Source organism: Herpailurus yagouaroundi, unplaced genomic scaffold (assembly GCF_014898765.1).
Source record: "Herpailurus yagouaroundi ecotype Mexico unplaced genomic scaffold, PumYag 192, whole genome shotgun sequence".
Taxonomy (NCBI): Eukaryota; Metazoa; Chordata; class Mammalia; order Carnivora; family Felidae; genus Herpailurus; species Herpailurus yagouaroundi.
Window position 1 is genome coordinate 24,651,884 of NW_024412423.1, and position 12,888 is coordinate 24,664,771.

The 12,888-nt window shown below is 37.4% G+C and overlaps 1 protein-coding gene across 2 annotated transcripts in view; it reads left to right on the forward strand.

Annotated features, from left to right (window-relative positions):
- The window catches only part of PKD2L2 (polycystin 2 like 2, transient receptor potential cation channel), a 43,222-nt gene that overhangs the window by 22,216 nt on the left and 8,118 nt on the right, over positions 1 to 12,888 (forward strand). For both annotated transcript variants that reach the window (XM_040444560.1, XM_040444559.1), the window contains 3 exons: positions 1,476 to 1,577; positions 3,673 to 3,737; positions 4,352 to 4,403. In XM_040444560.1, coding sequence (XP_040300494.1) covers positions 1,476 to 1,577; positions 3,673 to 3,737; positions 4,352 to 4,403 — 219 coding nt within the window. The remainder of the gene's footprint in view (positions 1 to 1,475; positions 1,578 to 3,672; positions 3,738 to 4,351; positions 4,404 to 12,888) is intronic.

The following is a 12,888-nucleotide window of genomic DNA, read 5'->3' on the forward strand; positions in this document are numbered from 1 at the left end:
AATGATTAATTTAGAAGAAATTATAGTATAACTGCTTAGCTGTTAGAGTTTTTTACATTTATTAGGAACTGTGTGGATTCCTAGTAATCTAGGCTATAACTCCAGTGTCTGAATGTTTCCAAGTTGTCCAAAGGAGAATGTGATCATAAAAGTTACCATTTTGATGTCAGGTGTGTGCCAGGAATGTGCTAAATCTTCTACATCTATAACTTGGATATCCCGGGTCCCTCCAACCTGGGACATGGCATACCGGAAGGGATGAATGTATTCTGCCCATATTGCAAATGGCTTCTGGCCCTTAAGGCTAAAACCACGTATCTTTGTGGTTTTTAGGAGTCTCCAGGATGGGTCTTTCACATCTGCTCAAGACGAATTTATTTGGCCTTCCTAATCAAGGAAATTTGCTTTCCCTCTTTGACAACATTTTTGTCACACACAGCAGTTATCCCCTGGTGGTGGCCAAAAGTCCTCAGAGTGACAGAGTTGGGCCTCAGTGAAAGGTGGAGAGGTGGGTTGGGGGTAAGAATACCCTCTCCACAATTGTTTGTATTATTTGGACAGAGTATTCCTAAGAGCCTTAGTAAGACTGTGCATCTAAATAGCTTTAGAGAACTTTAAAAAACCACTCTTATAGGGCTCCTTTGCCTCAATCAAAAGTGACCCTATAGTCTGAAAAAAAAAAAAAAATTAAGCTTCCCGGCCTGAGGATTTTCCCATTCTCCTCCTACACTAAGGCCAGTAAGTGGAGGAGAGGTTCCTGTTTCCTCAGCACTAAGATTTAGCTTTCCCATACCACCAGGCCACCTGCCTCCGGTAAAAGCCTTTCTTTTGATGGAATCTAGAAGGGCTACAAAGACTGGATCGTTGTGGCCATATAGAGGGAAGTAGAATCTGTCTGAGCTGTGAGAGGTTTTAAGTTAACAGCTGTCTCTACCACCCTGCTTCCTGACTCTGATAATGGTTATAAAGACCGCTGTCTTCCTCTGGCAGTGGTGCCAGAGAGAACAGGATATGTACGAATGTGATACTCTTATGTTTAATAAAAACTAACTTTAAATATGGGAGCAAGTAAAAACAAAAAACAAAAACCACTCTTATGTACATATAATTACGTTATTCTGTTTTCGTCTGATATTCAATGTTGATCAGTTAATATATTTATCTACATATATATATCTATCTATCTACATATATATCTACATATATATATATATATATGCATTAGTATCCAGTTCATATGCATTATTTTACATTGTTTTTCTCATTTGCCATAAACTTATTTGCCTATATCCACACATTATACATTTCCCATTCTGCTGTGTTACAGTCTGCATAGGCATTTCTCTATTACTGAGCATATGAACTACTTTAAAATTTTTAAATCTAATTTTACAAATCCCAGCAGTCATCAGAGTCAGTAACATTTACATTAAATCTTTATGGAAATAATTATTTTTGTGACTATTTCTTCCCAGAACATGTTCTTGGCAATTATTAACGATACCTATTCTGAAGTGAAAGCTGATTATTCAATAGGCAGAAGGCCAGATTTTGAACTTGGTGAAATGATTAAAAAGGTATGTCTACTTCTTTTCCTATTTAGAATTCTAAGACAAATCTTGTTCACTTTTTACTCCTGTACTTTAAACCCCAAGCAGTGGTGGGTTTTTGGGTTGGGAGTGGGGTTGTTTTCTGTTTTGGTCCAGTCTTGCTCATATCTGTATTATGTCACTACCAGAGAAGTGAGATTTCTTTCTGGCTTTAAAAAGGTGGCCAAAATTATTTCAGTATATCAAATAGCAACTGAGCTGTTTACTAAATGCAAAGCTCTGTTGGGTTTTGTAATAAAACTCTCTCTTCCCTCCAAAAATTTCAATTTAGATGCTAGTAAATTTCTATAGACAATCTAAACTCAGAACTCCATGTGCCTTATCTTCCTCATTTTCCTGTTTCTGTTAATGGCAACAGGAACAGTCACTCCAGGCTTAAAAGCCTTGAATTTTTTTACTCCCTTTGCCTCGTATAGTTGGTTGCCACGGCCTGTGTGTAAAGTTCATCTATGCAGTTTTTGTTCACATTTGTGAAATCCAGGCCATGTTGAATTCTAACTGCCACCACCGGAGTGGGGCCCCTCAGTACTTTTCACCCAGCCTCCTGTGTAGGAACATCTTCTATAGCAACATCTTATGGCCCCTCTCCTGTGCCTATCCAGCTCTGATATCATTTCTCTACTCAAAATTCTTCAGTCTCTCTGGGCCTGTCAAAATAAGTCCAAATTCTTTACCCAAAGAATTGGGTGGATGCCTCTACTCAACAGCACTGCGTCCCAGCTAGTGTTTTGAGCACTGTGCTGTTTAAATTTTTTTTAAACGTTTATTCGTTTTTGAGAGACAGAGACAGAGTGCAAGCAGGGGTGGGGCAGAGAGAGAGGGACACACAGAATCCAAAGCAGGCTCCAGGCTCTGAGCTGTCAGCAGAGAGCCCAATGCGGGGCTCAAACTCACAAACCGTGAGATCCTGACCTGAGCGACGTCTGACCCTTAACTGACTGAGCCACCCACGCACCCACACAGTGTTGTTTACCATCACTGGCTCTCCCCTCTGGGCCTCTGCTCAGGTCACTTGCCGCCCCCAGCAACGTTCCCTCCATTCCCTCACTGACATACTATTCTCCCTGACAGTGGTATCGCCCCTGTCCTCTCAACACCTACCTCACTTGCGTGGTTAGTAGTCACAGGTGTACAATCTCACCCATCTCTGCACATCCATGGCTCTAACCATATCACTTCACACAGAAAAAGTCCTAATGGCCATGAGGCTAGTGGAGTTTCAAAACTCGGTCCAACAACGTATCTGTAAAAGGAAGCCATTAATATGTCCCCCAGTGAGCTTAATTGTAGGTTTTTTCATCTTTTATCTCATTATGATGTTGGTTATGTGCATTAAAGTGTTTACATCATTAAATGCAATACATGTTAATAAAACTTTTTAAAGATTTTTTTTTCAATTTCAAGTGTGATGCCCACAAGAGAACCCCTTTCTCTTTTTCACCAGTAGGCAGAAAACATAAGTGGTGACAAAGTGAAAGAAATCATAGCATTCCCTCCATATTTCTTTTAAAGTTTATTTATTTTGAGAGAGAGAGAGTGCGCACGCATAAGTGGGGGAGGGACAGAGAAGGAGGGGACAGAGAATCCCAAGCTGGCTCTGTGCTGTCAGCGCAGAACCCAGCATGGGGTTTCAAACTCACCAACCATGAGATCATGACCTGAGCTGAAATCAAGAGACAGGAGCTTAAACCAACTGAGCCACCCAGGTGCCCCGCCTCCACATTTCTTTAGGGGAGTAGTCCCTAGAGACAAGCATTCCATATTTCTTTTACCTTGATCAAAATTAATACAGGATGGGGCGCCTGGGTGGCTCAGTCAGTTGAGCGTCCGACTTCGGCTCAGGTCATGATCTCACAGCTCATGAGTTCGAGCCCCACGTCAGGCTCTATGCTAACAGCTCAGAGACTGGAGCCTGCTTCGAATTCTGTCTCTCCCCCTCTCTCTGCCCCTAACCCACTCACATTCTGTCTCTGTCTCTCTCAAAAATAAACATTAAAAAAATTTTTAATTAATACAGGATGTATTTTTGATGAACTTTTAAACTATTTTTAATTATGTCCAGAGTTACAACAATGCTCTTGAAAAACTTAGACTGAAGAAACCTCAAAAGGATGAAGACGATAAAAGGTAAGATGGCTTAAAATTTTGCCATTTAAAACTGTATATTATATGAGAAACTTGCAATGAGAGTAAGGTTTTGATTGTAAAACAGCCACCATCCCAAGTGCTTATTCTAAATACGTTGTCAATACATCATCCACTAGGGCCTCCTAATTCTGAGAGCGCCAGGAGGCTCCAAGCTAAGCTAATGAAAAATTAATATAAAGCGTGTTGTGCCACTCAGAAAGAACTTTAACAGAAAGCTGCACAGGAGAATAAAGTCCCCCTGAGAAGGGAGGAAAAACTGTTAGTCTACATTAAGTGCATTCACTTAGCTATGAAAATAAAAACATTTTTACATAAAATATTTAAGGATACACTTACATTTATTTATTCAATCACTTTGGTGTCCAAATGCTTCCCAAACCCAGACCTCTGGCAGTGGCACAGACTGTAAACATTATTTTATAGCTAGAGATGTGACACTCTGGAGACTTTCTATTAATGACACTTTCCAAATAATGAGTCTTATCAGAAAGACCAGAAATGCAATTATCATCCTTACTATAGAGCTGATCATACTTTATTTTCCCTTTCTACTGTCATAGGTCTCTGATCTTTATTTTATTTTACATTCTTAGTATGAAAGGCGATTTGGCTGAGCAAGCCAGAAGAGAAGGCTTTGATGAAAATGTAAGATTTTAACTTTCTCGTAAAGATAGCTTTATTAGAAATGTGCTTACAAAAAAAAAAAAAGTTCTGATTAAGAACTGAAATTATTTGCTTTCTTTACAGCACTAATTACCAACTCCGAAAATTTCTCCGCGAATCTAGCTGTTGTTGTTTATAACAAATTATTTCAATTCTACATGCTACCTCTTTTTTTTTAATGTTTATTTATTTTTGAGAAAGAGAGAGATATGAGGTCGGGTGGGGGGGGGGGTGGCGGGAAGGAGACACAGAATCCGAAGCAGGCTCCAGGCTCTGAGTTATCAGCACAGAGCCCAACGCAGAGCTTGAACTCATGAACCACAAGATCATGACCTGACCCAAAGTTGGCCACTTAACCGACTGAGCCACCAAGGCACCCCTATGTGCTACTTCTTTTATTGGTGCTCTCAGCCAGATACTCTGGTCCTACAGCTGTACAGTCACTGTGGGATTATCGTGCAGGGTTTGGTGAGTATACTCTTTGGAGATGATAATTTTTCTCTTGTAATCATCATTCATGTTTTATACAGTTGAACCTTGAACAATGCAGGGGTTATGTTTACAGTACAGGAAAAAAATCCATGTATAAGTAGGCCCACACAGTTCAAACTTGTGTTGCTCAAGGACCATGTTTTTGAACAACACAGGTTTGAACTTCACAAGTCCACTTATATGTGAGGTTTTTTTTCAATAAATATGGTACAGTACTTCCTGTGAGTGTATTTTCTCTGCCTTATGTTTTTTCTCAGTAACATTTTGTTTTCTCTAGCTTACTCTACTGTAACAACATAGTATATAATATATATACAGAATATGTTTTAATCGACTGTTTATGGGATCAGTTAAGACTTCAATCAATGGTAGGCTATTAGTTGTTAAGTTTTTAGGGAGTCAAAAGTTACACATGCATTTTCACCTGCACTGGGGTCAGCACCCCTGACCCCTGCATTGTGCGGGTGTCAGCTGTACATACATTGGAGTGAGGTTTCTCATTGTGAGATAAGAGAGTTACCAAAGGGAAAGGTTGAGGGTTAAAATGAACCTTGTGGTGTTGGATTAGAATTACAGGTGTGTGTGTGTGTGTGTGTGTGTGTGTGTGTGTGTGTGTGTGTTCTATAGCTCTATCTGTCCACTGAGAAATCTAGAAGTAAATCTAGATCTTGGTTTCCAAATACCATTCTCTTCTAAAAGGAATGAGGGCCCCTTGGAGATACGGTTAATTCTAGGGTTGGAAGATACAACATGAATCTATAATATCTTGTTGAGCCAGAAAGTGAAAGTGCTGTAAGAATAATGAAGATCTGTTCAAAGCACACAAGAGTCAGGTTTGAGGGGCTCCCACTGGCCAAATCTGGAAATATTTAAGCGCTATAATGAATAATAATGTATAGCCCATTGAATAACAAAGGATTCCATGAGTTCATACTCATCTAAACATATACATGGATAAAAATCGGAGGAAGAATGGAACTTTTCCATACCTCTTCACAAAATACATATTATTTAACCAAAAGAAAAAGAATATGTCAGGGTGGAGGAATCTGGCAGATACTGCCTTAATCAGAATGGGGAAAAACCGAAACCATACACCAGCCAGTAAGATGCTAAGAGACAACAGCATCACTTCTGTACCATTTCTGCCAAAAATGTAGAACATGACAAAATATCACACAAAACTGAGGGACGTTCTGCAAGATAACTGGCCTGTATTCTTTAAAAGTGTCATGGTCAACATGACAAGCCACGGTAAAGCAGAGGAACGATACCAGAATGAATGAGATTAAAAGACAGACAAGTAAATACAGTGCCTAATCCTGGACAAGTGGCAAATTTGAATGGAGGGACTCAGCATTAGAAGATAATCATCTATCAGTATCAATCTTCTGACTCTGATGGTTGTGCTGCGACTATAAAGGAAAACGTCCTTGTAAGCAGGAAATACACATTGATGTGATCAGGGACACTGGGGCATTCATGTTGGCAACTTCAAATACTTCAAAGGAAAGAAAATTTTTTGTAACTTTCCCCTAATTTTGAGATTCTTTTAATAACAAAATTATAATTCAGTAAACCATTTCTGAAATAAAAGATGATGTAAATTGAAAGACATACTGTGTACCTGTGGGAAATCACCTCGAATGAACGTGAGACTCATCCAGGTAAAATCTGGACTTCAAAGGGGCGCCTGGGTGGCTCAGTCGGTTAAGCGTCCGACTTCAGCTCAGGTCACGATCTCGCGGTCCGTGAGTTCGAGCCTTGCATTGGGCTCTGGGCTGACTGCTCAGAGCCTGGAGCCTATTTCAGATTCTGTGTCTCCCTCTCTCTCTGCCCCTCCCCCATTCATGCTCTGTCACTCTCTGTCTCAAAAATAAATAAACGTTAAAAAAAAAAAAATCTGGACTTCCAAGAAAAGGAAAACCAGGTTAGCATGACAACATTCAACACCATACGTCAACAGAACTGTACCCACAATACATGCAAGGAAAGAAAATGTAAGCCAAGCATATTTATTTGGAGCACAACTGTGTTTCCAGTATACAGGCTCAAAGAGTTTTCAACGTGCAAGAACTCAGAATAATGTTGTATTCCTGAGGGTTCTATGAGAATATCAGTTTCAGCCAACCAAAAGATGATCGGAGAAATTTTGCAAAAAGGAAGAAGGGAGAGAGAAGGTATAAAGTAGAAAACATTGATGGAGTGGTTCATATATAATAGCTCAAAGTTAAAGAATTCATGTAGGAGCACCTGGGTGGCTCAATCAGTTAAGCATCTGACTCTTGATTTCAGCTCAGGTCATGATCTCATGATCATGAGATAGAGACCCACATCGGGCTCCCCAGTGAGTGTGGAGCCTACTTGAGATTCTCCATCTCCCTCTCTCTCTCTGCCCTGCCCTTGCTCACACTCTTTCTCTATCTCAAAATAAATAAATAAAATTTTTAAAAAGAGAATTATCATTTAGAGTTAACCAATAAGAATAAATTTTAGCATATTTAAAAATACTTTAATAAACAATAAGATACTATTTCATGGACTTTAAAACATATTTTCTTTTCACATTTTAACATCTCTAAAATCAAGATATGCATTATGGTTGATAGTGTATCACAATGTAATTGGCAGCCTTTCTTTCCTAAGTGGTACATAAATAATGGTGTGTCTAACAGTAGACTCCATCTCTCAGATACAATGAAATGTGGTAATAAGATTTAAATACAGTTGGAACTATAAGCTAATTTTCTTGTTGAATTTGATTCCTAGTTGAGGGAACCAAAGCAGGAAAAAGAGGACTCGGGTAGTATTAAAAAAAAAAAAAAAAAGAAAAAAAAGAATAAAAACAAACCATGAAAACAAAAATATGTACATTCCTAAGGGCAGAATAATCAAAACAAAAATGAAAATAAAATATAACACATGGTAAAAAATTTAAAATGTAACATAAAACGGTATGATGTAACTGTGACCAGGTATGTCTGACATATCAGTAAAAGCAACTAAGCTTAATCTACTTAAAAAGAAAAACATTTTCAGATTTAATCACAAAGCAACACCCAGTTCTATGCTATATCCTAAAATATATATGTAAAACAAAGTGACTCAGAGAAATTCAATATAAAACCATAGGCAAAGGTCTACATAGGCAAGCAAAAGATGGGGTGCGCCTGGGTGGCTCAGTCAGTTAAGCATCCAGCTGTGGCTCAGGTCATGATCTCAGAGTTTGTAAGTTCAAGCCCCGTGTTGGGCTCTGTACTAACAGCTCAGAGCCTGGAGCCTGCTTTGGATTCTGTGTCTCCCTCTGTCTCTCTACCCCTCCCCCACCCATGCTCTCTCTGTCTCTTAAAAATAAACATTAAAAAAATTTTTTAATAGACAAGCAAAAGATATCAGAGGACACAACTGAATATAAGTCAAGGTAGAATCCTAGAAATAAAGCTGTAAATGAGATGAAGGCCACTTTATAATGATAACATCAATTTTAATAGTTATGGTTATCCATGCACCAAATAATATAACATCAACTTCCATAAGGTATGGACTACTAAACTTACAAAAGGAGAAATAGGGGCATCTGGGTGGCTCAGTTGGTTGAGCATTTGACTCCTGGTATTGGCTGAGGTCATGATTTCATGATTTGTGAAACTGAGCCTACCTACGTAGGGCTCTACACGGGCAGCAAAGAGGCTGCATGGGATTCTCTCTCTCCCTGCCCCTCCCCCTACTCAACACACTCTTTCTCTCTTAAAAATTCTCTTAAAAAAAGAATTATTTTTTAAATAAAGGGATAAATAAGGAAAAATAAGAGGATAAAACTCAAACAATAAAATGAATAAGGTGATCCTACAGTTATATATATTTAACTCTGTAAGAATATACATCTGCTTTTTAAAAACCCATTCATGAAAAATGATCACATACTGGAGCACAACCTCAATAAATTCCAATAAATTAACCAACTGGTTAATACAGAAAAAAATGATCTGAAGGCAACATAATAAAAATGTTCTAAGAAAATCAGAAAATAAAAACATTACTTAACCAAGATTTTAAACTATTAATTCTTGAATCAAATGGGAACTACAAAATGAAACCGTAGAATTCTTATAAAAACAATAAAAACAGTATATAGGAGAATCTATGAGATTAAAGTCAAATGCCAGAGGAAAATCAGTAGCCTTAAATTTATCAACAAAAACCAAGACTGAAAAGAAATTGATTTTAGCATGTAACTCAGAAAGTTGGAAAAGAACAATAAATAGGAAAACAACAAATAAGAAATAAAGATAAAAACAGAACTAGTGAGTGGCAAACACAAAGCTGTATAAATAAATAAAAAGTCTGGTTCCTTGAAAAGATCCGTAGGGGGGGGAAAAATAAATCAGTGGAAAGAAACCATTAGCCAACAAATGGAATAAAGGAGAGAAAGCATAAACATACAAAGAAGTTACAATGGGAGAAATAATGAAGAAATAAGGAATTTAAAAAAATATCAATGAGGGGCACCTGAGTGACTCAGTTGGTTGAGTATCTGACTCTTGACTTCAGCTCAGGTCATGATCTTTGGGGGTTCAAGCCCCACATTGGGCTCTGCACTGACAGCATGGAGCCTGCTTGGGAGTCTCCCTCTCCCTCTCTTTGCCCCTCTCCCACTCACACACTCTCTCTCACTTTCTCTTAAAATTAATTTTTAAAGTATCACTGAAAGAAATTGAAGAAGACACAAACAAATGGAAAGGTATTCCAGGCTCATGGATTAGCAGAATTAGTATTGTTAAAATGTTCATACTACCCAGAGCCAATGTACAGATTCAACGCAATGCCTCACAAAACTCCAATGGCATTTTGCACAGAAATAGGACAAAAAGTCCTAAAATATGCATGGAACCGCAAAAGACCCCAAATAGCCAAAGCAGCCTTGGGAAAGAGTAACTGAAGAAAGAAGAAACTTGGAGGCATAACACACCCTGATTTCAAACTATATTACAAAACTATAGCAATCCAAATAATATGGTATTAGCATAAAAAGAGACACAGAAACCAATGGAATAAAATAGTCTGGAAATAAACCTTTCCACATATGGCCAATTAATTTATGACAAAAGATCCAAGAACATACAATGGGAAAGGGATAGTCTCTGCAATAAATGCTGCTGGGGAAACTAGAGAGCCACATGCAAAAGAGCAAAACTGGACCAGTATCTTCCATATAATTTACACAAAATTGCACAAAATGGATTAAATACTTGAACATGAACACCCAAAACGATAAAACGCTTAAAAGAAAACTTAGGCAGTATGTTCCTTGTCCTCAGTCTCAGCAGTGTTTTTTGGATCTGACACCAAAACCAAAGGCAGCAAAAGCAAAAATACAACAAATTGGAATACATAAAGCTAGAAAGCTTCTGTACAGCAAAGTAGACAACAAAATGAAAAGGCAACATAGTGAATAGAAGAAAATATTTACAAATTATATATCTGATAAGGAGTTAATATCCAAAATACATAAAGAACTCCTACAACTCAATAACAAAACAAACAAACAAAAAAAACCACCAAACAATACCATAAAAAGTGAGCAGAGGATCTGAATTGACATTGTCCAAAGACATACAGATGGTCAACAGGTACATGAAAAGGTGCTCAACATCACTCATCAGGGAAATGCCAGTCAAAACCACGAGATATTACGTCACACCTGTTAAAATGGCTGTCATCAAAAAGACAAACAATAACAAGGGTTGGCAAGGATGTGGAGAAGAGGGAACCCTCTTGTACTGTTGGTGGGAATGAAAACTGGTGCAGCCACTGTGGAAAACAGTGTGGAGGGACCTCAAAAAAATGTAAATTACAACTAACATATGATTACCAGTAATTCCACTTTTGTTTTGAAGGGAACAAAAACTCTTAATTCAAAAACATATCCACACCCCCATTTTCACTGCAGCATTGTTTAGAATAGCCAAGACATGGAAATAACCCAGTGTCCATCAATGGATAAAGAAATTGTGTGTGTGTGTGAGTGTGTGTGTGTGTGTGTGTGTGTGTGTGTGTGTGTGTGTGTAAACTCAGCCATTAAAGGAAATCCTGGGGTGCCTGAGTGGCTCAGTCAGTTAAGCGTCCAGCTTCAGCTCAGGTCATCTCATGATTCATGAATTCAAGCCCTGCATCAGGCTCTGGGCTGACAGCTCAGAGCCTGGTGCCTGCTTAAGATTCTGTGTCTCCCTCTTTCTCTGCCCCTCCCCTGCTTGTGCTCTGTCCCTCTCTCTCTCAAAAATAAATAAGCATTTTAAAAATTATTAAAAAAGAAAATCCTGACATGTGCAACAATATGGATAGATTTTGGTAGCATTATGTTAAGTGAAATAAGTTAGAGAAAGACAAATACTGTATGATCTCACTTATATGTGGAATCTAAAACAACAAAAACAAAAAATGAACTCATAAACAGAACAGATTGGTAGTTGCCAAGAAACAGAGTAGGGGCGAGTAAAATGGGTGAAGGTGATCAAAAGGTACAAACTTATAATTATAAAATAAGTAAGTTCTGGGGATGTAATGTATAGATGATGACTACAGTTAACAATACTGTATTGTATATTTGAAAGTTGCTAAGAGAGTAGATCTTAAAGTTCTCATCATAAGAAAAAAATCTATTAACTGTGTAGTGATGAAGGTTGACTAATAATTACACTTACTATAGTGATCATTTCACAAAATATACATATATGAAATTATGTTGTACACCTGAAAAAAATCACTAAGAGACTTTTTTGTATAACTTTATGCAAATAATGTTTGAAAAACTGAAAGCAGTGGGTAATTTTTCTCTGAAAATAAATTTATCAAAACTGATCCCAGAAAAGATTTTTAAAAACCTAAACAAATCCACTCTGTAGAAGAAATAAGGTCATGAAAGAGCTACCTGAAAAATAAATGAGGCCCCACAAATAAATTGTATCGTATTTGTAAGGAACAAATAGTTTCAAACTATTCAAGCTGTTCCAGAGAAAAAAGAAAATGGACAACTGTCAAATTATTTTTATAAAATGGCTATATAGTCATCATGTAAAATGACTATACACACACATACACATACCAGTTATAAATTTTGAAGTAAAAATCCTAAATAAAATAATAGCAACAGAATCGAACAGAACACAATAATATAACATGATTCAGTAGGGCTTACTCTAAGAATGGAAAGATGGTTTAAAATTGGGTAATCAACTAATTAACATAACTCATTCTATTAATAGATCCAAAAGGAAAGTTACATGATCATTTTCCACAGATGCTAGATAGATATCTGGGAAGATTCAATATCTAATCTTAGGACAACAAAACAATGAACACTTCCTTGATATGATAAAAACATTTATCTCACCCTCCCCCCCACCAAAAAACATATCTATCTCACCCCTAAGCTAGTACCTTACTTAACAGAGAAACAATGACATGTCAGGGACAAGGGACAAGAAAGGATGTACTGGAGGGATCAGCCAAAAATATTAAGAGAGATAAATTAGAAATGTTAAGAATTGAAAGGGAAGAGATAGAAATAAACTACTTCTGACTTACGATTCTCTTAAAGCTTCCTAGGTCTGCCAACTAGGTATTCAAGTTTCCTAGGTATGCAAGTACCAGAATTCAGTACAGCATTAGGAAAAAAATAATCTAAGTAAATGCAATTATGCAAACACCAACCAGTTCATTAAAAATTATAGAGGACTCTATAATAGCAACAAAGAAAATGCCCAGGAATTCATAAAAATTGTTTAAAACCAAGAAATGGAAAAATTTTAAACATTCCTTAAAGACACAAAAATATACTTGATGAAATAAGAATATATACTGTGAGTCAGGACTTAGGAAAATGGAAACCACATTATATATTTCAAACAAGAAATTAACTACAGGGAAATGATTACATGGGGAATGGAAGGCAGAAAAAGTAAAAACCCTGATGCAA